This window comes from Stegastes partitus, unplaced genomic scaffold, assembly GCF_000690725.1.
Source record: "Stegastes partitus isolate 25-593 unplaced genomic scaffold, Stegastes_partitus-1.0.2 Scaffold514, whole genome shotgun sequence".
NCBI classification, from domain to species: Eukaryota; Metazoa; Chordata; class Actinopteri; family Pomacentridae; genus Stegastes; species Stegastes partitus.
Window position 1 is genome coordinate 52,553 of NW_007578245.1, and position 25,119 is coordinate 77,671.

General features: G+C 40.4%; 1 protein-coding gene across 1 annotated transcript in view; it reads left to right on the forward strand.

Moving 5' to 3' along the window:
- The first annotated feature begins 3,249 nt into the window (after nucleotides 1-3,249).
- LOC103361575 (carbonic anhydrase-related protein 10) overlaps nucleotides 3,250-25,119 on the forward strand; it is a 354,679-nt gene continuing 332,809 nt past the window's right edge. The window contains exon 1 of the mRNA XM_008287693.1: nucleotides 3,250-3,317. Coding sequence (XP_008285915.1) covers nucleotides 3,257-3,317 — 61 coding nt within the window. The 5' untranslated portion in view covers nucleotides 3,250-3,256. The remainder of the gene's footprint in view (nucleotides 3,318-25,119) is intronic.

Consider the following 25,119-nt stretch of genomic DNA (forward strand, 5'->3'; position numbering starts at 1 on the left):
TTTTGATCTCATCTTCATCCCACACCTTAAACAGGACTGTGAGCCAGACTTTATCACCTATCAGAGCTCACTAGGGATGTCACGAGAACCCATATGTCTGAACCACGCTGCTGCCAAAATCCTGTAAATGTGACAGCATTTGTTTTTGTATGATACTGTAGATACTGATGATTGAGTTGATGCTGGTAGTCGATACTGGAAAACACTCTTCCAGTCACCATGTAGCTTAGTAATACTGTCTGCTTTACTTTAAATGGGACCATCCATCCATCCATTATCTATACACCGCTTAGTCCTCACTAGGGTCGCAGGGGGGCTGGAGTCTATCCCAGACGACTTAGGGCGAAGGCAGGAGACACCCTGGACAGGTCGCCAGTGTATCGCAGGGCTACACGTAGAGACAGACAACCAAGCACACTCACATTCACACCTACGGACAATTTAGAATCACCAATTAATCTCAATATGTTTTTGGACTGTGTGGGAGGAAGCCGGAGAACCCAGAGAGAACCCACGCTGCACGGGGAGAACATGCAAACCCCCCACCGGGACGCAAACCGGCAACCTTCTTGCTGCGAGGCAACAGTGCTACCAACTGCGCCACCCTGCAGCCTAAATGGGACCATAATTCATAAAAAAAGAAAAACATCATGCTGTATTATGTGCGCTGGGAATGAATCATCCAGGGCTGAATTGTCAAGAGAAAGTTCTGCTGTAAAGTCCTGAGGTTTGGGACATTTGATGCAAACAGCCTGAACTGTGGTGGTCATTGCAAGTCACAACACAATCATTGTGCTCCACACATCCTACTTGTTGGATTTAAATCCCTGCAACTTCTTAATGTTCCCTTAAGTGAAACTCTAATTGAACAGACATCGTTTTCTTCCACAGATGGTGGTGGACATAATGGGACTTTCAGGGATCGTTGCAGGACCACGAGAAGGCTACTTTAATGAAGATGAAAATTTAAATCTGGTACATTTTTTGATTTTTGCAGTCACAGTCTGTGCACTTTAGATCTCACCTCATATATATCTCACACTTTTTCAATAAAATATGTCTAAAGGATAAAGAAAAAAGCTTTATCCTACGTGGGTTGTGTAATTATTTATCTAACCTGTCTTCTAACATGACCCTGGTATAGATCCGGAGTTTGCAAAATGTTACACTTCTGCAGCAAGGCTATCTTGTCCTCTTGGAGTTTAGCTTCATACATTTACTTTCACTCCTGTGTCAGCATTTCTCCATTTCTCTATGAATGGAGGCAGAATAATAAACAATTTACACAAATGAAAATTGGTAGTTTCTTTATTTATTTTTTAAATTGGCTGTCTTCTGACAACATAAACACTGCCTGAATGTACATAGGCCAGTCTGAATGTCTTATATCTCCTATACAATGTGAACATTTTAGTGGGCATAAAATATTTTAGGCCTGTGATCAAATATTCAGTGCAAATGCATGCCGCTGATTTTCTACTTGGGTAGGGAACACTTGGTGAGGTCATGTTTAGATAATTAGTAGTTATGGTTATGGTGGGGTTAAGTCTCCAGGAAATGGATATCAGTGGGTGTGATGTCCTCTTACGTGATAGAGGCACAAAAATAAGCCTTCACTTCTTTTTTCTTCAGTTCTTCATTTTCTTCTGCCTCCCTGAAATCAGCTGCATCTACCTGCTTCGTTTAACACGGACAATATTTCAACAACAAACATGAGACATTTTTCTGCACTGCGCTGTTTTCATCCACCTGTGCCCCGCCTGCCGGCGCACGCGTCCCCGTGCATGCGCCCCGCGGTCGCGCGCGTCACTCCTGGTGAATCCTGATAACGTGTGAAGGCGGCACCGAGCTGGTGGCCTCGCTGGGCGCCCGGTGCCACACTGGAACAGCCGCTCCGCCACCAGCCGCCTCTGAGGATGCAACTTGTGAGCGGGTGTGCGTCGGTTTCCGTGTTAATCACATTATTGGCAACGTTTCATTTCTCTGAGGACATCCTGGTCGCCAGTATCATATCTACATACTTTTACCTACTTGGATCGCGTCCATCTACTTTTCAGCACACAGTCTTGTTTCTGGTATTCTCTGAGCGTCAAGGCGCGTTGTTCGGAATTCCCTTTATTTTCCTTACAAGGAATTTATTCCCAATGACTGTAAGCGCATCTTTCTTGTGTTGTCTTCAGCCAACTTCCCACATTCAGCCTTGTACTCCCTCCAACGTTACTGAATTGGAGGAATCCGGGGTGTGTGGGACGGAGAGTAAAGCGTCCTTCCGTGAAGCTGAACTCATTCAGGCACAACGTGAGCAGGAACTGTGAACACAAATTAAAAGCACAGATTGTAGAACAAGTACTCGTAAAGGTGGCAGTGTATAGAGGAACTCTGAAGTGACTGATGCTGATGCTGCAGCGTTGGATGAGCTTATTGGACGCATCAGTCAGCGTCACTGTCATCAGATTACTGACTGGCAAAAGCAGGTATCCATACAAGTCTTCTAAATAATTAGTAACTAAATAGTTTAAATCTGTTTTTGATTATTTGTTTGTTGTTTTTGCATCTTTACATTTCCATCTCTGCACAATTGCGCAGCAGCCTCCATTTAACCGATGCTCTTATTTTGACAGCTCCTGCTGGTAGTGTCGGTGTTGTTCGTGTACTTGACGCTGGCCTCTCACGGTGAAGGGAGAAGTCTGGATCGGAGGCTCGCCACCTGGCGATGCGAGTTTACGGAGTTGTGAGGCGTCTCCAGGTGTTAGACCGATCCCACAGCCGTCCCACAACATTGACCGCTCTCTCTCTCTCTCCCTCTCCCTCTCTCCTCTCTCTCTCTGTTTCTGTTTCTCTCTCCACACACACAGATTTTTGCTCAAGCGATCATGTGTGATTTTCCGTGGTGAGAACGGGATGTCCGCTCAGTGAAACGGCACCGGATGGATAGATGGATGTGTCCGTTCTAGGGCGCACTGGAATAATACAGTGAACTGGAGGATCGCTGCTCTGCTCGGCCATTTTATCTGGAGTTCAATCCCTCTTGTTTGTCTAACTCTGGAATTTAAAAAAATAATTACATTCACTGGTGGGAACGTACAACATCTATTCCTCAGGCTTTCATCAACTGCTATGTGTCTGGTGTGGAAAATACCTGGCGGAAGGTGTACAACGGGATCCAGCTTGGGAGGACAGCACATCTGATAAAGCTCTGAATTGTTTCCTTTTTTTTTCTAATCAGTGAGTGATGTACGTGGAATGAAGACAGAGGATGGATATAATTTGGGAAATACTGATCATTCTTCAAGCGAATTTTATTGTCTGCATATCAGGTAAGTTGTGGGAATCTTTTGGACAGGAGCATCCAAAACACACATAAATGATTTATCTTGAACTTTTCTTGTGATTCTATGGGTTTACATTGTGACTTTTGGTTTGGTTTGGAGTCCACAAGAAATGCTGTTTAGGGTGTACCGCTGCAGGTAGAGTGAGAGCCCCGGAATGTTGTTTAGTCAGCGCGCCTGGCACGAAATATTGTGTTGGTTGCCTGTAAATCTCTCAGCTTGTGGATGACTCAAAACAGGAGCATCCAGGATATGATGTGCAGTCTTCTGGGTGGCTTTAACATATTTTCAAAAAAGAAAAAAACGGGCCACAGTTAGCATTGATTGTTTTTTTTTTGTTGTTGCTCCAAGTCTACATCGCGTGAGAAGCGCCTCTCCTCCGTCCTCACCGTCATTGTGAAGTCTCTGGGCTCCAGAAACTGTTCAGTCAGAGTTATTATCAAATAAAGCAGTTGTGCGCACCGCTGAGCGCAAAGCTCTCTGCGGTGGAAGGAGCGGATGCGGCGCTGTAGGTCACGCTGTGCTGTGAGAATGTGCGGCCAGATGCGTCCGAGCCGTCGGTGCTTATCGGTGAGCAGAGCGTCGCTTCACTCACTCCGTTCTGGCGGATACGGGACTTCAACGTACCGTTTTCTACTCTGCAGTGTGTTTAAACCCACTATTCAAGTTGAAACAGAGAATTATTGTCTTATTCTTTTGGAAACGTAACAAAAAATTTTGTCCATCGCAATATGTGACGCTGTGTTTCTGAATTGATCCTGCCGTTCACACACCGACACGCCTCAAACGTTGCAGCTACAACACCTGTGTGTTCACAATCTGCGTTGAAATAAACAGTATGAGACAGACATTTTACCACTACTCAGTATTTGTAATCTATGCTTCCTCGTGACGTAAATCTGGGAATTCACTGTGAAAACTTCTGCGTAATCTCCTGTAGTTACGCATTACGCACAAGTCTCTCCTCTCGTCTTTGTGCCGCTGCCCGCAGATTGTGGGGAAGGAGAAGGGATTTATGTGACAGTCATCCCACGTCAGTGGCCTAGCCCCGCCCCCCCGGGTTGTGATTGCTTTGTCTTTAAATTGTTTTAATTGAGGCCAGCTACCTGGGACATGATGTTTTTCAGATTTATGCTATAAACTTGAGTATCAAGCCCAGCAGGATATGTGGTGCCTACATGTGCTTTCTATCACAGCCCAAAGCACTCAGCTCTCAAGTGGCGAATAAGCCAAACTTGCCAGTTTTATACCCTCCTATACCCTGAAATTTTTTTTATTTTATTTATTTATTTTTTATTTTACACACAGGGCCTCCTTTTGCTATAATTCACAGCTTGATTTATGGAACATTTTATGTCTTTCCTCTGTAAAAACCCAGGGTTGTAATATGTCAACAAAATGAAACAGGAATTTTGAATCTGACTTCATTTAATGTAGTGATCGACCAATATGTTTTTTTGTTTGTTTCATTTTGTTTTGTTCTTTTTTAGGGGTGGTTATTGGTGATTGAGGAAAGGCCAACTGATATTCGGGCCTGATATTCATTAAAAATAATTTGCTAACAGCATGTGATAGCAGAGCACCTGTGATTCATACCCAGGCTTCTTCATTAATAAGGACTACTATAACTGAATATGTACATTAGAAATAGGAGTGAGTTAAATGTGATGCTGTCTAGTTGACTGAAATCAGTTGATTGAGATCAATAAGTTTGTCTTCTGCGGTTACATCTGCCTGTTTTGTTACCTGTTTTCTATTCTGTTATTGTCCAATCAGGCTCTAAAGGGGAAATGAAGCACACAGCCGAGTTTAATTAATTCACTACATGTGTTTCCACTCTATTCAGAAACAGGAAAAACCTACGCATATAAAAGGACGAAGAAGATTGTTTTGTGTCTTCTCTATGGAGGACGCTGCCATTTTGGAGCATGATAACCAGCGACGTCACATGGTTGGTTAGCTTCACATGTTTAGTGAAAGACAGACTGTGGACAATAAAGACAGTAAAAGATGGAGACTGAGGAACCACTCCTGCATTACTTGTGGTTATCAGAATGAATATTACAGAGTTAAAGCCATGAAACAGTCCACTTTCATAACCTGCCACTGAAACATTGCAAAGGGAAGAATTTTGAGGACGGAATTGTAAATACCTGAGGATTATCTAAAGTTTGGAATCTTGACTGACTGCTTTGGAAAATGTAAAGTCAAGGTAAATGTTTTTTTTAGAGGTTTGCATCAGCTCTGAGCTCTGGCGTGTAGTCTGTGGTGTAAACTGATGTGAGTGTAGAATACTGATGACCCAGTGTTTACAGTGGTTGCAGTTGATTTTTTATTCATTACAGTCTTTTGGCTGCTATATTGTGATGTCTGGCTCCCATCAGATAACTCTGAGGCTGCTAAGATGCGATGGAAATCTTCCAGATCAACATGCACATGAACTTTATTGCTGTCGGTGATGATGTTCTTATCAAACAGCGAGGTGTCTGTGACAGGTGACAGTAAATACAGATTTTTATGGTTAGCCGTTTAGCTCGGTGTAGCTCTGTTTCCCGGGCTGTTTTCAGAGTATGTTGGTCAGTCAGCAGAGCGATGTTTGAGCTGGTGAAGTTGAACACTGACTAGTCTGTTGTCCGGTGAACCATTAGCTTGCTGGAATCCACCACCTTCTCCTCAGTGTGATCCTCCTCCAGAAAATGTTCACTACGAACCCTGGAGTCAGAGTCCATCGGAGGCTCTTTGTCTTCAGTGCAGAGCATCAGGACTGGTCTCTGTTTCAGTGGCAGGTTATGAAAGTGGTCTGTTTCATCACCTTAACTCTGTAAAATTAATTCAAATATCCAGTAGTAATCATAGACGGATTATAATCACCACGGGCCCTTGCCAGTGCGCGCATTACGCACATGACACTGGGCAACACACAACCACCAAAACACAAACAAAAACATCACTGGCGCTGTCCATGGTACCACTTCTGATGTGTGTATCAGTGATGATCTATAGTTCAGGAGCCGAGAACCATCTTGCCAACATAAATCAGCACTGATACACGCATCAGGCCACATAACAATAAAATACTCCTGAATTAAAATAAATAAAATATCACCTAAACCGGCGGCTTTTTCCTGGCCTTCCTCAAGGAGAAGTCCTGGATAATGTCATTGAAGTCCAACTCTCGGACAAGTTCGGCTTCTATGGCCATGAGTGACAAACTGTTCAGGCACTTCTGGGTCATCTTGGTCCTGAGTTCATTTTTTATTCTGGCCATTTGAGAAAACGACCGTTCTCCCTCGCACTTTGTGACAGGAAGTGTCAGATAAAGTCTCAGGGCGATGTACACATTCGGGAATGTTGACTGTAATCTACAATCCAGTATTGTTTTAAGACATTTTGATGGAGGCACATTCTGTCCATCTGATCTGATGAATGATCTGAAGTGAATCAGTTCATCTCCAAGATTGCTGTCCAAATCAGCGGGATAGACAGAGGCGAGTGTGTTGGCTTTCTCATTTAACTCACGGTCCACGGTCCGGTGCACTTGAGCTAGCAGTGTTAGCATCCCGCTGATCCTCTGAGCAGTGAGGTGTAGTACAACTTCCACCGCTGTTATGAGTAGGCCTACTGTCATCTTGCCTCTGTTTTTTGGTGAAAAATGTTGAGATTGATGGCATTTGCTGCACCAAAGCAGCATTTTTATCCTCTTTTTCTTTCCTTAGCTTTCTTTTTTCGGAACCACTGACCGCTCGCCTCTCCATTTTGAAAACAAACTGTTTTGACGTCATACGTACTTTTTTTTTTTTTTGTACAAAAAGTAGTCATTTAGTGGTACATTTTTACTTATTTATTTATTGTACAAAAAAAACCCCAAAAAAACCTGAAGGCCAAGCGCCCTTATTGGCTCTGGGGCCCTGGACACATGTCCACTTTGCCCATGCGGTAATCCGTCTATGGTAGTAATGCAGGAGTGGCTCCATCTTTGACTGTCTTTATTGTTCACAGTCTGTCTTTTACTGTCTGTCTTTTCCTAAACCTGTGAAGCTAACCAACCCCGTGACATCACCGGTTATCGTACTCCAAGGCGGCAGCGCCCTCTGTAGAGAAGACACAAAACAATCTTCTTTGTCCTTTTAGGTTTTTCGTGTTTGTTATCTACTTTCTGAATACAGTGGAAATACATGTAGGGAATAAAGCAAACTTGACTGAGTGCTTCATTTCCCCTTTAAAGCATTATTAGTTATTTCAGGGTAATCTGTGGCTGCCTCCTAGTTTAACTGCTCACCCTTGGCCACTGTGAAAACAGCTAATGTCCTAATTTGTGAAGATGGTTGGGCTTCTTTAGTTTTTGCAGGTTGTGGTCTGCTAGAGAGACGTGTCTGTCACGTAGAACAGAGTGGTAAAGTTAATCTGACTTCAGAACGGTGTTAAGGTGCTCCAGCTAGAGTTAGCTGCAGGAGACGCGTTCTCTGGAGTGATGAATCACGCTTCTCCATCTGGCAATCTGATGGACAAGTCTGGGTTTGGCAGTTGCCAGGAGAACTCACTGGCCTGCATTGTGCCAAGTGTAAAGTTTGGTGGAGGGGGGATTATGATGTGGGGTTGTTTTTCAGGAGCTGGGTTTGGCCCCTTAGGTCTAGTGAAAGGAACTCTGAATGCTTCAGCATGCCAAGAGATTTTGGACAATTCCATGCCCCCAACTTCAGTTTGGACATGGCCCTTACTCTTCCAGCATGAAGGTGCACCAGTGCACAAAGCAAGGTCCATAAAGACATGGATGAGAGAGTTTGGTGTGGAAGAACTTGACTGGCTTGCACAGAGTCCTGACCTCAACCCGATAGAACACCTTTGGGATGAATTAGAGCAGAGACTGAGAGCCAGGCCTTCTCATCTAACATCAGTGTGTGACCTCACAAATGCACTTCTGGAAGAATGGTCAAAAATCCCCATAAACACACTCCTAAACCTTGTGGACAGCCTTCCCAGAAGAGCTGAACCTGTTATAGCTGCAAAGGGTGGACCAATGTCATATTAAACTGTATGGATTAAGAATGGGATGTCACTTAAATTCATATGCGAGTCAAGGCAGGTGAGCGAATACTTTTGGCAATATAGTGTATGTAACAATACCAATTATCTAAAAAATACCGCCATTAACACCCAGTCGATCTCTAATCTAATGTTGGGATTTCTGCTCTGGAAATATAAGCAAAGTTGTACAGTTTTATTGAGATAATACTGCATTTGCATACTTAAGCATACAATTTCCAGAAACAGGTATTACAAAAAATAACTGACTTAATGTGATTCATCAACTCGTGAAGATTCTTGGTGTTATGTGTTAGTAAAGATTTTGACCCTATTCACATATACGTTTCCTTCAAGTGGATTTCATACAGCTGCGATGCCCATTACAATGGATAGAAAAAAAATCCAATCGGAAATGTTTTATGTCTCGTATGAGATCCTGTGAAACTCGAAAACAATCTCACTTTTTAAACAATTTATGCGTGAAAGAGTGAACTGGAAAATATTTCTAACTTAAACTTACTGCAGTTGTTGCATAATACATCTCACTTGTGTATCACATCAACCCTTCCAGACCTAGATTCCATTCCAATGGAAATCAAACGTCTTTTAAAATATGTATTATTACATGCATTAATAAAGGATGTTTATATTTAAAATCACAGTGCCTCACATTCCTTTTGAACTAACCAACCAATACCAAGGACTTCTATTAATAATTCAAGCAATAGTCATTATTTTCTTCATCTGTGCTTGACCACTGGCCCTATCCTTGAGAGCATCTTCTTTTTATTTTTATTTTACCTACGCCAGTGTTTTGACAAAATGGAACACTTTCTATTTTTTCTTCATTTATATAGAATATGTTCAGATTTTGGGTATTTAACCTTGATTAAATAGACTATTTTACTACTTTACGCCAAGTTTTTGCATATGTAGTAAACTGCTGGTTGACAGAGAGATGTTACAAGATGATGAAGGTTTATGTTATCATTGTTCCACACAGATAAAACACTTGTATGTTGTCTCCTGTGGCTCTGGAGGAGCTTTTTCCAGATTGGGGAAAAGCTCAACTGATGACATAAAGGCAGGCTGTGCTTCAGACGTTCAATTATTTGAGATTTAATGAAAGATGCAATAGATGCAAAGGATGAAATATGCTCGAGTTGCATTGTGGGAACTCTGTTCTTGAAGCTTGACTCATACTGAAAACTAAAATTTTGGCTATGTCTGAAATTTCCTCTAAAAAATATAAATATTTCTGTGGCACAATTATTTTGTGGTGACTTAGTTTTAGCTTTACATGGAAGTGTAGGTGTTCAAACCTTTCATCATTCTGCACTTCTTCCAGGACTTCTTATCTATATTAGCTGAGCATCTGATAGTTCAAAGCTCAAGAAGAAGCGTGGAAGTGGAACTTGAATAGAGACTGATTTGGGATCCTGTTGTTTTGGCAGCCAGAACCCATTTTAACAAGGGTTTCACGCACATGTAGACATGCTGCTGCTCAGTTTAACACTTGTATGTTTGCTAACCTTTAGGCCTGTGTGTCATATGTACTTGTTGCGTGAGTCACATCTGAGAGCGAAAATCTCTCTGTGATGAGTCCGGGACTGGAACAACTATTAGCATTTTCCTTTCACTGAAACTCATTTATCGACCAACCGGACCACGTGTACAGGAGCGGTAATGCTGCTCAACCAGACTTCAAAGGCAGCCTATTATCTCGCACAGTTGAGCCTGGATTGTGGACATGAAAGTCTCCTCAGTGCCAGGACTTTAATCTGTGATGTAATCAAGAGGCATAGCTTGGTATTGCTCTGACAACAGTGAACAGGAGGCTGACTCTGTGGGCACCGTGACAGCACCCTGGGGAGATTTTCTGAAGAGAAGGAGCTGCGGTCATGATTCTAAAAGGAGGAATTTTCAGACTTCGAATCTTGGTGTTTTTATTCATCTATTACAAGTGCAGTGCTCTTTCAGGACAATGGCTTGGCCTCCAGTGTTGCTGCGTGCAGTGTTATCAGTGTCAGTAACCAACCACTCATCCAAACTACTTTATGCTCAACACTGACTGCTTTGGGTTAATCTCAAATTAGCTGATGTCTCATTAAGTTGAACCTGCACTATTGACGGGGTTGACACGAACCATCTCTCCGGGCAGCTTTGAGTACAGCGCCCTATCCAACAGCTGTTGTTTTGTTGTTGTTGTGTATTTTGTTTCTTTGTTTGTTTTTAGCAATCAAATCACATATTAACCAATATATCAGTTTTCCATCCATCCATTATCTATACACCGCTTAATCCTCACGAGGGTCGCGGGGGCGCTGGAGCCTATCCCAGCTGACTTAGGGCGAAGGCAGGGGACACCCTGGACAGGTCACCAGTCCATCACAGGGCTACACTTAGAGACAGACAACCAAGCACACTCACATTCACACCTACGGACAATTTAGAATCTATATCAGTTATTCAAAAGATTATTTTTATTAATTGATTAATATCAAAACCTTATTTTATTAATCATGATCTAATTTTCACATCACTGCAATGTTATATATTGTGATATCAGTCTTATTAATAGATCCTTTTTGTCAGATGGATGACCAGATATGTCGTTGAATTTAATCACTGTAGGTCGCAGGAACTTTTCCCCTAAACTGGAGAGTCACTGTTTTCACTGAAGTATTTGACTTTCAGCTGAAAACGCTTCTGACTGCAGTAACATGCAGTTAAGATAATCAATGTCAAATGAAGTGAATGGACGAATGAAATTAACTGAAATAATTTAAAGACTGTACAGCAATATATAATGTTAGTTTAAGCCTCATTCTCACTTATATAAAACTGTTAAAATAAACAGAAAATATGAAATTGCAGAATAACAACTTTTGATGTTGCCAGATGTAATAATACATTTCTGTAACAGCAGTGGTGCAGCAATGTAAATGGGGATGATGGAGTAACATTTATAAAATGATCTTTTAAGCGATATGACTAACAGAGCGCGTTCTGTGTTGATGATCCTCACAGCCTATAAGTGGCTGGAGACAGACAGACAGTACCGTCCTGTTTGTCTCATGCAGTAGTTGTGCTGGTGATCGGCCATTTCCAGTCTGCAGTGCTTGCAAAGCCCCACGTTGTTGGTCTCTGTCTAAAACACACTTTAGATGACTTTGGTTGACCAGCCGCAGCCATGTTTTGCAACGTTCTGCTGTTGTAATCGATGACGTCGAGTGCGTCACTGCGCTACATTTAATGTTCATCTTTGTATGCTTTTTGAAAACTGCTCATTCACACAACTTCAAACAGAAGGTCCTCATGCTCCAGGCAGAACATCTGCCAAGTGAATCAAAGGAAGAGTTTTGGAGAAAAATGAAGAATATATAGACACACACTCATTCAGTGGTTCCTCGATTTCTTAAACAATTTTTTTTTTAGTTTAATCTCAGTAAACCGTTTCCTAACATTCACATGGGAGTCACATGCTGCACGTTTAGACAAAACTGAAACAACTGCACCCCCTACCCCTCCACCAACACCACCAGTACAGAAACAATAAATAATGTTATGTGTGTTGCATAATAAGTTAATGTCTCTGGGGCCTGTAAATGAGAAGTATAATGTTGTAATGGTTCCACCGAGGCTCATTGTTAACTACAACTTGAGCCCTATTATTGTCTTGTTTTCCCTCTGTTTTTGTAACCTGGATTTGTTTATAGGATAATTTTGAGTTAGCAGCTCCTGTTTACAGTGCATCCATGGATGTACACACCACTATGACAGGATTATTTTGGCACTGAGGAAAACTTCAAAACGAGATGATTCTCAGGCAAGTTCTCACATCATAAGGAATACATTTATTTCTGTGATTTCTAAGCAGAGTTATGGACATTTACTCTGGATAAATATTTAAAAACTGAAGTCTGTAACTGTGAACTGTAAATTCTAAGTTAGATTGAATCTTAAAATATGTGTATCATGCCTGCATACTCAGATTCAGAAATACAACTCCAATTTTTCCAATTTGAGAATTTGCCCAATGTGAAATTACAGTAATCGACCACAATAGGATTGAATTGACCTTAATCGTCTGCGTAATAACTAACTACCCTGTCTTTCAGGTCATGGTTTGAAAACATCTTTTATAAAGATAGACAGATGAGGTGATGGGTTGTCCAATCGTCTGAAGACATTTAGAGGATTTCCTGAAACAAATGTGAGCTGACCAAAGACAAACTGGGGCAACACGGTGAAGCTGCAAAGGAAACAAGTTCTGGTTTTCTGTCTCACGTCCTCATTCTAATTTCACATTTTTGCCTTTTTGTGAAACGCAAGTCAGACATTCATTCTCCTTTTAGCTTTGTTTATCTCCACCTGCTTCTAAGAAACATAGCTGTTCTGTTTCACTGCTAAATTCTATATTCATCAGCTGCTTGCTAACTCTGTCCATCCACTGTTTGGTGTTAAGAAACAAGGCAGCAAAGCATTAAGGCTACAGGCCACAAAACTAAAACAATGAGTGAAATGTGCTAAACAGATAACAGGACTAAAGTTGTGATGATAATTGTTCATACATTTGTCGCATTAAGGACTTGAAGCACTCCTACTTACTGGTGCTTCAGTATTGTGGTAATTTTCGAACAAGCCCAGAATAAGGTCTGGAAGTTAAGCAGAATGACCAAAGACGGAAATGTTGAATTTTTCATTGCTTGCAGCGCCACAAACACCCTCCATTGTATTCCTGTAATTTCTTGTGTGACCAGAGGTCTGGTCGTGTGGGCATGAGGTCTGAGGATGATTTCACCTCTGCCTTTTCTTGTAAACATTTTGCCCTGGTTGTAAATTAAAAATCTATGAGAGTGGTCCCCGCCAGACTAATGTTAATGTGGAGTCAGTGTCATTGGAGTTTCATCCTCGTGCTCAGTTTTGGTTTATCAGCATCATTTTATTTTTTTGTTTTTTTTCTGAAATGAGTTGAGGAAATATTGTGTCTGTTATTTTATGGTCTCTCCAAGTTATTTGTGACAAAGCGACTTAACAATGGATCTTTAAATGAGGACCTTGTGTGCTTTTGGAAGCACTGGGATGTTGTATGTTTTTTTTTTTTTTTTGCTAAATCCTGTTAAAGCTTCAGGCATGAGATAGTGAAGAATAATCATCTTGACTACGGTGTCACTTCATCATAGACTACTAATTATAAACCATGGCTCTGTGGTTATTCGCCAGCAGCGCTTTGATGTTACACAGGCTTCATATAGCGGCACTCTGCCTTTATAATGTATGTTTCATTGGTGTTCATTTTAACGAGACTGAGCTCAGCTGTATGATATGGTTTATGATGAATCACAGAAGCATAAGCAAGGACTACTGAATTCAAGCTTTAGGTTTACACTCTGCCAACTGGTTTAGGTGATCTTGAAATACAATCTATAGATAACTGCAGCAGAGAAAGCCTTGTAGCTCATGCATGCTGATTGGTTGTCGCTCATCAGCTTACGTGGTATTCCACAGAGGCAGCGTGCTCATAGATGGTGAATATATTGTACAACAATGTTATGGATGTAAAGCAGGGCTGAATTAATCTGCTGTGGGACCTGGCGGCAGAAAATATAGTGTTGGGCCCTGACTGGCCCCATTTTTGCTGCTCTCTGTACAGATTGCACATAGTGGGAACTGGCTTTTTGCCATTTAGGATAATTTCATTAAAGGAAAGGTATCATGTGAGACACAGCTGCTGAACTACCATGACGGACTTGTCTTGAAGAATAACTGCACCCAAACACACCCAACACCTGCTTACAGGTATCATTTTTTAAAAGCAGATTTCTACAGGGTTAACCAGAAGAATCGAGACTTTCACAATCGCTTTCTACAGAACATCAGCTCTGGATAATTGTATCATCATGATTTTGGGAGCGCTGCAAGGTGGCGCAGTTGGTTAGCACTGTTGGTGTGGGCACCGGAATCTTTCTGCGTGGAGTTTGCATGTTCTCCCCGTGCAGTGTGGGTTCTCTCCGGGTTCTCCAGCTTCCTCCCACAAGGTCCAAAAACATGTTGAGGTTAACTGGAGATTCTAAATTGTCCGCAGGTGTGAATGTGAGTGTGCTTGGTTGTCTGTCTCTAAGTGTAGCCCTGTGATGGACTGGCGACCTGTCCAGGGTGTTCCCTGCGTTCGCCCTCAGTCGGCCAGGATAGGTTTCATCCCCCCCGCGACCCTAGTGAGGATTTAGCGGTGTATAGATGATGGATGGATGATTTTGGGATTCAAGGCTCTGTGAAAAATCAGTCGTAGGTTGTGTGACCTGATCACGGCATTATTTTTGAGTTGAGTTTCTCATACCTGGCAAAAGTGACTGGATGCTCAAAAACAAACCAGAAATAAAACAAGCCAACAAAGGTGCACTTTAAAATGTGAAAAGTTGATCTTACTTAAACGAATCAAGGAAACCGGTTGCACTCAAAAAATGTAAGTAAATATAACCATTAGTCTTAAATTCAGTTTACTTCATATCTACTTGTGAAGTTTACTTAAAATTTTGCTGTGTTTGCTTAATTTTGTGAACTTAAAAATAGCAAATATAATGAGTTTGATCTTTCCATGTGTTAGAAACTTAAATAATAATTGATCAGATTTATAAAGCGCTTTTCTAGACACTCAAAGTCGCTTTACACTGTCAATTATTCATTCACACACATTCATCCCAGTGGTGGTAGCTACGATTGTAGTCACAGCTGACAGAGGCCTGGCTGCCATTCTGCCCCTATAGCCCCTCCGACCACCACCTCAAACAATCCATTCATTCACACCAGGCAAGGTGGGTGAAGTGTCTTGCCCAAGGGCACAACGACCATGACACAGGTTACAATTGAACCGCCAACCTTCCAACCATTGACCAACTCGCTCTCCCACCTGAGCCACAGCCGCCCTGTAAAGTTTCTGGAAGCTTCTCCTGCACTTCTCTACTGCACATGTGCACTGCTGAGCTCTGTGTTCAGTCCAGGAACAGAACGTTTCTAGAAAAATGAGCACATACTCACAGTTCATGAGTTAAATGAACAGGACAATGAGAAATAAGTAAAGTACTCTGATGTGATTCAAGTAAGCATTGGTTTTACCTTTTAGAGTGTAGGGACCCCATATGTGGTGATGACATAAAAGCTTATCAGTGGTTGCTCGTGGCTGGCTGCCAACATTTCAGGTACCTTAGGGCAGCTCAGTTCATTGAGGACAAGTGTCCAGCGTGGTTGCATGTGTAATTAGGCCATAAACACTTGTTCCCGATACATGTCTCTGTTGGATTTTTTTTCCATTGTCTTTAATTAAACCTTGAAAATCTCATCTCTATGGACCAAAGCTTTGCATTTAGAAGTTTTAAAGACAATTCCTGTACTGAAAACCTGATAAGTTAATTGAACTCAAAAAAATAGTTAAAACTGACAATAAGTAAATAGAAACCTCAATTTTTAAGTAAGTTACGCAGACATTTTAAGTGACACTAACTCAATTTGACAAGAGTAACATTTATTACTGAGTAAGTTTACATGTTTTCTTGTTGACATTATAAATAAGAATATTTTGTTTAGCTTTACCGTGATTCTTTTATGTTCTCTTTAAGTATGTATTTACGTAAGAATGACAGAATGTTAACCTAACTACTCTTAGTTTAATTAAGCTGTGCCATTTCCCTATTATAAAACATCCTTAACTCAAACTCAAAAAAGGATTTTCAAATACTTACATTTTGTTCTTATTTTAAGTTGCTTTAATTCAAAGTACACCCCAGATACACACATTTTGGGTGAACAATAAAGTATGTCAACACAGAAAACTTAAATGCAGGTCACTTTATTAAATGACTGAAACATTAGCCAACTTTACTTTGGGAAAACTGTTTGTAAAATCAAGCAGTCGAAGGACTTTGGCAGTTGGCCTGGGAATTATCTCAAGCACAACCTCTGGAAGAAGAAAACATTACAATTTTACTCAGTGCAAGTTTCAAACTTGAACCAAACGACATACATAAGTCTTAAAGTATTTGTCTTAGTATAAACAGCATGTCAAAATATCAATTTGACATTTGTTAGGGAACTTTTTTCACACTACCTTACCTTACACTTAAAAGCAGCAACTTCACCAAACAAACAAAAGTCCAGTGATTTCAGGAACACGCAGTTAAAACTAAATTCAAAAATAGTTCAGCTGTGCAAAAAAAAACCTGTTGTTCTGCACATTCATTGATGAGATGACCTATGGACACAACAAATGTTAAAGAAGTAGCAACTTCTGCATTATCAGGACAGCAAAAAGGTTGCCCTGACTGTTCTACATAACTAAACTTCACAAACATATTTTAAACAGTAACACATTCAACTTCAAGTTGAACAGCAGCATTTTCAAAACATATCTTTAAGATATAAAAAAAACAGTCCTTCAGTGAGATATCAATGAAGCTTGTTGGTCTTTTTATGATTCACAGTGATATCACTCAGTGACTCTGTTGACAAAAAGGTCATGTGACTGATGTGACTGAACTGGCATCACTGTCTGATCGAACAAGTTTGAGTACAGCCTTCTGTGGAGAGAGAGAGAGAGAAGAATTTAATGACGAGCAAACAATCTTAAAACACAAAATCAGTATTACAAAAGATTCCAACGGGTGTGACTCTGTTGTTTAACCATGCCTTAAAGATGCACTGTGTAGTTTTAGGGGAGAAATTCAAATTCAGAAATGTAATATTTACAATATCACAGGTTTATGGTACAAACTCAGAAATGTGTGTTTTTCCATAACGGATTAAACAAGTCATTCTAAAAGGGAAACGAGTCCATCAAAACACTGAAACTAAAAAAAAAAAAAAAAAAAAGGCAGACCCTGCTAAAGATAAACAGCATGAAACTGCGTTGTCCCCTAAGATCAGCTTGTTTATTCAGTTATGAAATGAAGAGTTTTAAGTTTTTAAGTTTGTTGAGTGAATATGTTTTCTCTGTTTTAAAATTTTCTCCCCAAAACTACATCGTGCCCTTTTAAGTTTTTATTAAAACATCATTTGTGTGTGTGTGTGTGTGTGTGTGTGTGTGTATACACATATATATATATATATATTTCTACACATTCATGTTTTATTTGTAAACAATGACATACAGCAATACTTTACGTGCGCTGAGCTCTATATTTCCATTTTATATGACTGTTTCATTTATACAAGCATATATATTAAATGAAACAGTCATTTAACACAACCCTCTCCCCCCACCCCTAGAAGGGACACTACAATCAGAATTATAATAGCAGTGTGGCTATAAAGAAACAAAAAAACGTGGACAAGGTAAGTGGATACGGAGAGCCACATTTAAACATAAAATGGTTTTTCTATACACACACTCGCAAATGAAATGGTAGAAAATAAAGAGGGATATAAAGTAAGTACAAAAAAAACAGAGGAAGTGGAAAATTTTAACATGGACACAGTCATGATTCTCAAGAGCAAACAAAACAATTGAAAAGGTCAATTAGTGTCAGGTAAGATTCTGAGTTTGCTTAAATGTGTCAAAGTGGGATCCCAGACAGAATGGAATTTGTCTTTGAACCCTCTAAGTATTTTATCTTCTTATCTGACTGTATGAAATGCATCAGGTCACTCAACCACAGAGACACTTTAGGAGGGCTTGTTGATATCCAATGTAATAAAATTCTAATGCATGCCAGCAGTGTCGTAAAGGCAGTAATGTTTTTGTGACTTTTCCACAATGTGGAATGTTTTATATCTGTGATGCCAAATATAGCTGCCACAGCATTGAGTTGAAGGTCAATACTAAATGCCTCTGACAGTGTTTTAAAGATTACAGCCCAATAAGTTGCCAGGACAGGACATGACCAAAACATATGGATTAAGTTAGCAAAGGTATAACGACAATTATTTCAGCTAGCATCCAAGTTAGGGTGTATTCTAGCTTTGCCTTAGATAAGTGGACCTGGGGTAAAACGTTGAGTTGTAGGATGCTTTACTTGGATGAACTTTTAAAGGGAGGCTATGTGATCATTTATTCCTGAGATGTTGAAGTTGATGAGATGACAAGTTTTTTGAATTAAAGGGGATTCTTAACATAAAGCAGAAGGTATGTTTGGGAAGTTAGAGTCCTGACATTAAAGAAGGTGGTGGATTTAAAAATACCAAAATAAACTGGACCTCTGGAGGTTAAATTTGCATGACAGACCCTCAATGTTTGCAAATAAACCATTAATGTACATGTCTTTAAATACACACATGCCCAGCCACATGAACAATACAAAGTTGAATCTAGCTAGGGGGAAAGAGGTAGTTATTACTATAATTGGACTTGTATTCAGGAAATGTTTGAACCCAAAGCTTTGCCTTAATTGAAGCCATTTGAGAAGTAGTTCTAAGTGCAATCTTGGGTTCTTACCATCCCATATAAATGAAGTGAAACCTTTATCAATAGATATGAAAAAGGAGTAAGGAAGATAAAGTGGAATACTTTGAAATAAGTACAGGCATTTGGGAAGTACAGACATTTTAACACAATTAACCTTTCCTGCCAAAGAGAAGCAAAGTGTTTTTCCATTTCTTTATACCTAATTTAACTTTCTCAAGCAGAGGGAGAAAATGTTCTTGGTATAGTTTTTGTATATCTCATGTAATATTTATACCCAGTTATTTGAAGCCTGTTCTGGACATAGTGAATGGCAACATGATGTCCCGTATTTGAAATCAGGCCAAGCCACTGACAGGAAAGATTTCCTTTTCCTGAAGTTAAGTTTATATCCAGAAAATATACCAAATCTCTTCAACACATGAATGGGAGCACATGGGAAATGCTTCAAACAGGGTCAGATACATATAGTAAAAGATCATCTGCATATAAAGATAGTCTATTTTCTACTCCTATGAATTTCACTTACTGATGGTATTGACCTCAGCGTAATGGACAAGGGCTTTATGGCTAAGACAAATAGCAGTGACCTGATTGGACATCCCTGAAGGGTTCCCCTTGATAGATGGAAAATACTGGGATTGTTTACTGTTTGTGACGACAGAGGCTTTGGGTGAGGTGTACAAAAGTTTAATGCACAAGATAAAATAGGCACCGTAGCCAAACTTTTTTAAGCATCTAAATAAATACTCCCATTCTACCCTGTAGAAAGCTTTTGCCATGTCCAATGAGATAACAACCTCGGGTACCACATTAGACGCAGGAAAATGAATTATATTTAATAACCGACGAATATTTGTGAATGAGTGTCACCCTGAAATAAAACCTGTTTGGTTGCCAGATATTACATCATGCATTATGGTTTCTAAGCATAAGGCAAGAGCCTTGGCAAGGGTCTTCACATCGCTGTTCAAGACAGAATAAGAGCCGCATTCTGTGTCACCTTCATCTGGTTTGAATAGAAGAATAAATAATGTTTCAGACAATGTTTAAGGCAGTGATCCACGAGGCAGTGAGTCATTAAAATGGTTGACAATCTGTTAGGAAATTGTTAAAAAATTCAATTGGGTAGCCGTCTGGGACAGCTGTCTTACTGCTATGCATTGCCATTATAGCGTTTACGATTTCTGTTTGTTGTAGTGGGAGCTCAGTCCTCATCCTATGTCCTGCATTTATGGAGGGTGCAGTACATTGTTAAAGAAGTGTTCCATGTCAGTATTGTACTTTGGGGCTTCCGACATATATAATATTGAATAAAATATGGTCAATGTTTCGTTAGTTGCTTTGGGACTTATGGTAAATTCACTGTGGGCCTTTTTTATCTGAGGAATTTGCTGAGCGACTGAACAACACTTGATTTGATGTGCCAAAAAGCATCCAGCTGTCTCGCCATGTTCATAGATATTACCATGTGATTTTAGCAAAATTCGTTCTGTTTTTTCAGTTGATAACACATTGTATTAAGTGTGATGGTCAAGCTGTATTTTATAGAGTTTGGAGGAGGGGGAGATACAGTGTTTCAACTCTTATTATGGCTTTCAGCATTTCCCAAAGCGTAGCCCTGCGATAGATTGGTTACCTGTCCAGGGTGTCCCCTGCCTTCATCCTAAGTCAGCTGGGATAGACTCCAGCTCCCCCATGACCCTAGTAAGGATTAAGTGGTGAATAGATGATGGATGGATGGATGTTTCCCAAAGCAGTGAGGGGGTGACATTGTGTTTTTTCTATTGAGTTCTAGGAAGTCATCTTTTTTTTTTTGATCAGTTACAGAAGGTATCGTCTGCCAGTAGGGGTTTGTCTAATTTCTGAGGGGGATGTTCTGGATTGTTGAGAGGGGATACCACATCTAATAACACAGGAACATGATCAGATTCAATTTTAGTTGAGTATTCAGCTTTTGTGACAAGCGGAAGAAAGCCTCTATCAAAAAAAAGAATAGTCTATTCTACTGTATGAATGGAAGAAAGAGAATGATTGGCTCTGTGGGAACACCAAGCACCATGGATCAGAGCTACCTATTTGATCCATAAAGGCTGACAGTGACCTGGCCATTTTAGATGGGATTGTACTTTTAGGATTAGAGTGATCCAGTGCAGGATTGAAAACGCAATTGAGGTCACCACAAAAACTGAGTTGGTATGAGTTCAAGTCTAGTTTTGATTAAATAACTTCCATCCATTATCCCATTAGCCTATCCTAACTGACTGAGGGCGAAGGCCTGGACAGGTCACCAGTCTATCACAGGGCCACACTTAGAGACAGACAACCAAGCACACTCACATTCACACCTACGGACAATTTAGAATCACCAATTAACCTCAGCATGTTTTTGGACCTTGTGGGAGGAAGCCGGAGAACCCGGAGAGAACCCACGCTGCACGGGGACATGCAAACTCCATGCACAAGAATCCCGGTGCCCCCATCGGGACGTGGACCGGCGACCTTCTTGCTGCGAGGCAACAGTGCTAAGCCCCGCAACTGGAAGTCTCCTCCCACTATTTGTATTTTCAGCCTCAAAGCATGCGGTTTGAAAAGAAGTCACAGTAGCATCAGTTAGTCTTTCTAGGCTTGTCAGTGTCGGCAGTGTCACTGATGGCTTGTTCAAGTGTTGGACAGTTATTTTTCTCCACACTGCTCCATGTGATGGTATGGCTCTTCATTTCAGGTAACATTTAATCTTGCAATCCTCTGATCAAAATAAATCTTTTCTGTGCCAACACTAAGTGCCCATTCATGTTGTATGCTGAAAGACTCACTGTGTCACTTAATTCTGACAGTTTGTGGACAGAGAGGCTGTCAGAGGATCTCAGCTCAAACGACCTCAAGCGCTCACTGTATCAGCTCTCATAGTTCCTACAGAGAAAGTAAATGGAGTTATTCACAAGCAGTGTTTGCACCATCCTGCTGAATTTTGGAAGTCCTCCAGCCTGGCCTGCAGAAATCAAAAAATGAATTTGCATAATCTGTGCCACTGACAGAGACTATGCACAAAGATGTCTGCTACAGGTTCTATAGATGCACTGAATACACATACCAGACTGACGACTCCGTATGTCAGGCAGTTGCTTCCTTTTCAGCCTGTAAGGAAAAAATTATTAAAAAATTAGCGAGGCTGTAAAATTTGAAAACAAAATGTGTCTCTACCTCGTAAAATATATTTCCAGTCAAGAACTGCAAAAGAAATTGGGGGGAAAAAAAGTATATCTGCAGACATTAACCTTTGAGTGCAGAATAACGCCCTTATGTGCCCTCTTATTAACTAAACCACGTATATTAATTGAACAGTTAACAGTCAAGATACACACTGATGGTTCTCATAAAATCTGGGCTCAAAAATAGTAACTTTCAAATCAGGTCTCCCATTTTACCGGTATTTGTTTAAATGTTTAGAAACAACTGTTATGAGGTTTGATAAGCCCAATAGTGCACAGTGTTATGACCAGCCAGCATGATTTTAAGACTTTACTCACCTTCCATGTAGCACAAATACAACAAGAGATAAAGTGCTGTGAAACCTCTGTGCAAACTGTTTACAGCACAAGAACATTTCCTGATGTGCCTACAAAAGAAAGACACGTTTGCGCCAACCGCTAACCCTTACAGGTCTGGAAATGAACACCCAGGCACATTTTAAAATCCTACAGAGACTTTTCTTTTAAATAGTAAAAAATTTGTAATGTTTTTGCATGTAATGGGGCTCAAAATACATTTGTTACTCATGTATGAAATCACCGCAGATATATTTCAGGAATTCAATGTAGCAAAAATACAAAATTGTACTATCAATACAAACTGAACTAACATAAATTAAGACTAATCACCAGATAAGCGTGTGATCAACCTAACAGTGGTCAGTCAGCATAGTGGAGACAGATAAGGCAGAAAAATCCTGCATTCAGAGCACAAATCTCTTTAAAAGCCTATGTTCAGTCTCACAAAAAATTCTCCAGTGTCTACCTTTTCCATACGAGGAGCAAAGATGGCGAATTCTCCAACAGTTTCGTCGAGAGCACGTCTGCATGTGAATGTGACGTCATCCGACTGAGGAACGACTGTCAAATAATTTGAGTACAGTCACCAAAAATAATTGAAGTGGTTGAGTACTCTTTCCTTAAAGCGAAAATCTTGTTTTAGTAACTTAAAAAAATGGAGGTGAAATAGCTGTTTTGAATTTCCCAATTTTATTTAGCAAGCTTTTACTGTTCAGTCTGACAGTGTGCCTTAAAACGTCTTAAGAGTCTACACAGCAAGTGCCTGCCTTCTTCTCCACCCATCCCTCTGCCACTTGTTGTAGATCGAGCACACCAACTCACCGTCAACTTTGCTAAAACACTGTAAAACTGATTTGTGCTACACGATGGCAATTTGTATTTCTGAAGCCATTTGGTCATACATATTTAAACCAGAAACCGATTCTGAAGAAGAATGGCATGGGAAGCTCCATCCTGCAAGATGATGGGGTCGTTTCATTGGTGTATTATGTATGAAACACTAGTCTGAATATGTTTCCAGAGACTTTCATGGGTATACTGCAGTTTGACAGGAGGAACGCTTGGACATGGTGCTTGTTTTACTCTAAATGTGTTTGCCAGTAAATACAAAAACACTATGGTAACAACATTTAAAAAAAAACTGTGGAAAAGGTTTTCACAGAGAGAATCATAGCTAAAATTTAGAGTCTACTTCAACTTACAATATTCTTGTTTTAGTTTGCATATTCCACAATTTGGAATACAAGTTTGCTGTTTATTCATTTAGACCCAATGACAGGGACTGGATTTGGAGGTTTCTGGTACCAGGAACCCTGGAAGTTGGCACTTGAGGTCTTCATAACCCAACCAGTTCTATTTAAAAGTATTTGGGTCAAGAAGGGTCTCTTTTGCTGCCATAGATCAGGGCCTAATATGTTTTTTTCCTATCACTGGGTACATCACAGTCACCACCGGACTGTGTATTCAACGTGAGAGCGAGAAAGTAAGTTTTGAAGTGAAGGAAAAAGGTGAGGAGCAAATTAACAGTCAAGACCTTGAGTATTTAAAAAAAAAAAAGTTACCAAGAGAACCATTCCTGAATTCAGTGAAGAAGAGCTCCACTAAAAAGTAATTTTTAAAGAGTATAATAATATAAATATCCAAATATTAATATATGAATTAAACTTTGTTTCTATGGATTGGAGACACTAGGGAGAGATAAGAGATGAAATACAGCAGATTTATCTGTGCACATCACCAGGCGTGATGCCAGCAAAAGTTAACACTTTTACTTCTGCTTAATCAAAACTGTAAATTAGAGAGTAAATAACAGCCTTAAAACCACGAGTCAGTGAATCTGATGTTATTGAATTCTCATCTACAGTTCTACCAAGCGTGACTGGCTTGCAGTTGTAGGAGACTAAAGTTCTGTTTCAGAACAAAGTTTTGGTCACTTCTTATCTAGCTCAGGACCTCACACTTTAAAACCAAGCTGGATCAGACTTGTTTCTGAACTAAATCTTTGTCTGGATAAAGGTTTTTAATCTTCTGACTTTTGAAGAGCTGTTCTTAGTGTCAGGTACACTATTTTAGTGTTTCTTCCCATGCTGTCATTTTGCCAGTTGGCATTTTCTAACCTTTAATGATTTCACTATTATGCAGTGATTTTAAGAGACTTGCTTCACTTGCTGCTTTATCCCGACAGTTTTTATCTTCTGCTCTGACTTGTATGGGACAAGGCTAGCTTTAGCTGGGTGGCTTGGCTAACATGAGAACAATGTCTGCTGTGCCTGTGAAGACAGTGAATTGCTAACAGTGGAACAAAAAGATAACTGACTTTAAAGAGGACATCAACAGCTCTCAATGAACTGTAGAGGAAGGACTCACTGCTGTCTAACTTCGTGACCACTCTTATACAACTGTCCAACTTCATCGTGGTGGCTGAGCAGTCCAACAAGTTCACTCACCTACTTAGCCTTTTAAAATGTTATTATCAGTGGTCTCCTACCAATGGTGTCCCGCAGGCCAGAGAGTTGGAGCCTCAACACATGGTTTCCAGTCCACCTGTTCCGCTCATAACTTTATTTCTTGACAATTTCAGTCTGCTTTTGAACCGCCCTTCTTTTCACAGGGCTGATGGAGTTCACCCAAACATACTCGGCATCTCAGTGATAGTGGCTAACATGCAGCATGCCATACAGTCTGCTCCATGTGACTGACTGTACACACCACACACCCCTTTTGCTACGACCCTAGTAACAAAGTAGGCCTCCGTCTCCAGCGTGACAGTAAGACCATCACATATTCATTTCAAAATCCAAACAGTCATTACAAACAGGTA